The sequence below is a fragment of the Malus domestica genome, chromosome 15 (genome assembly GCF_042453785.1).
Source record: "Malus domestica chromosome 15, GDT2T_hap1".
Classification (NCBI taxonomy): Eukaryota; Viridiplantae; Streptophyta; class Magnoliopsida; order Rosales; family Rosaceae; genus Malus; species Malus domestica.
In genome coordinates, this window is record NC_091675.1 from 46,907,539 (window position 1) to 46,909,843 (window position 2,305).

A 2,305-nucleotide genomic window follows, 5' to 3' on the forward strand; every position below is an offset into this window, starting at 1 on the left:
CATGGACAAAACCCTTCACTAAGAGGTCTTAGCGAGACCCCCCAATAATCATGGGACTAGCTAAGACTATCCTCTCTCGTCCTCGTCATGCTCAACAACCACTCCCGATAGACTCTTCGTCATCTCCGGTCACCTAGATCATAATAAAATATTAATAATTTATATATTAAATAATATAATATTAGAATTTGTTATTATCTAGCTTCTTAGTCCAACACTGCACCAAACGCTTCACTAAGTTAGTCCAGCTTAGTCTAGTCTAAGCCAGTCCAACTTAGTCCTTGAAGCTAGTCTAGTCCGAGATAGTCCGGCGCAACAAACGCCCCCTAAGAGTCATATGATGATTAAGTTTTTCAACATATCGTAAGTTTGCCAAGTAATCTGACCTTAACCCTAGATGTCGGACTTAGACCTTGGGCCCCGACCTCTAATTTTGACCTTAAATTCGAGGTTCTAACATTTAATTTCATACGCCAATTTAGCACGAATTTGTTATTAGGTAAAGTAATTGATTGTATGAAGAGGTTGGGCCTAAACTTAGACCTACAGAGCAAATTCTATCCACCGTGGATTGAGTGATTAACCCTAATTTATTCACATTTTAAAATCTTTATTTTCCTTTTGTTTACAATGAAAAAATACTATACGGTATAAATATAGGGTAGTACTATTCAAATATTAATTTTTACTTCTCACATGTCGGTCTTAGTTTTCGATCGTCAGATCGAGTGAATTAAAGAAGATAAATGAGAAAAAAAATTAACAAAAATGTGTAAGAAGCAAAAATAAATATGTGAATAACAGTATCCTAAATATAGAACGACATTTGTGTTTTTCATATACCCTCTTGAAAGTGGGAAATATATACCATAAATAGCACGGATAATGCTACACAATTACCAAATTAATTCAGAGGTTAAAAAAATGAAATTCTATTTTTGATAAAACAAAAAACTAGAAAATCGAAGCAAAATATAAGAACACGTCGATCATTATTGTACATAAATTTTCGGCTAATAAAAGAAATTCGAAATAAGAATTTTACCAGAAAAAAAACAAACGCGCTTGTAGGACTACCAATATGGACGGCTGGGATTTCACCTGACCCATAATTTTTGCAAAAGTCTGGTCTTTCCATACACGTTTACGGTGGCGCATTCACCGTCAACCAACTTTAACGCAAACCCCACTATATATACTCCTCCCTCCTGTCTTTCCCTCTCAACCCTGTCCTTGTCCAAATCACAAACCCTCCTGCTCCCTCTCTCTCCCACTCTCTCTCCACCTGCCTGTGTTTTCTCTCTCCCATACAGAACTCACAATGGCAAGCTCTTCATTCGGGTTGTTGATGGTGACAGTGGCTCTCCTTGCCACCTCCGCCTTCGCCAACGATAAGGCTCAATCTCCCTCATCGTCTCCCTCCCAATCACCATCCTCCACTCCTCCCCCATCCTCCACTAAACCACCATCATCAACCCCAGCAGCCTCTGCCAAAACACCATCCGCCACCCCAGCAGCGACCCCATCCGCCACCCAAGCAGCTACCCCATCCGCCTCCTCTAAGGCTCCCAAGTCTTCGGATGCATCCTCCTCTCCATCCTCCGCCCCCACCACCTCCACCTCCTCCTCCTCCCCATCCTCCTCCCCATCAAGCTCTACATCATCCTCCTCCTCCTCCTCCTCCCCATCCTCCTCCCCATCCTCCTCCCCATCCAGCTCTACATCATCCGACTCTCCACCCTCCCCACCCACCTCCACTCCCGCCTCCAGCCCATCCACCTCCGACACCTCGGTTGCTCCCTCCGAGTCGACTACTTCTGCTGAGGCTCCCGCCCCATCTGGAGCCGCCGTGAACAGAGGCTTCGCTGCCGGATCCGTGGCCGCCGTCGTCATTGCGGCGTCGTTCTTGGCCTAGATGTGCTTTGCGGACGAGGCCTTTTTCCGCTGTTGGGTCACCGAGAGAGAGATTCGGCGGGCGGATCTTGAGTTTCGTATATTAGCGGGTAGAGTTTAACTACTATTTTTGGTTTTATAGTTGTTATAGAGTGGGTTATTATTGGTGATGGAGATATTATTGGACGGTGTTGATTTGATCGGACGGGGGTTCTGCGGCTGATGATTTACTCCATCGACCTTAATTATTAATTATAATTATTATTATTACTTGATCATTCCCGTTGCTAATGATGATGACTATGGAAATTCTTTTGTTATGATCTAATGATATATATCATTAATTATATCTAATTCGTTGAGTTTAATATCTTTGATTTAAGCATGAAAAATGCTAAGAGACTCTTATACA

The 2,305-nt window shown here is 42.9% G+C and overlaps 1 protein-coding gene across 1 annotated transcript; it reads right to left on the minus strand.

Moving 5' to 3' along the window:
* Positions 1-1,398: 1,398 nt before the first annotated feature.
* On the minus strand, positions 1,399-1,893 carry LOC139191969 (uncharacterized). Its single transcript, XM_070813010.1, has one exon. The coding sequence runs from the start codon at positions 1,891-1,893 to the stop codon at positions 1,399-1,401; it is 495 nt and encodes a 164-aa protein (XP_070669111.1).
* Positions 1,894-2,305: the final 412 nt, after the last annotated feature.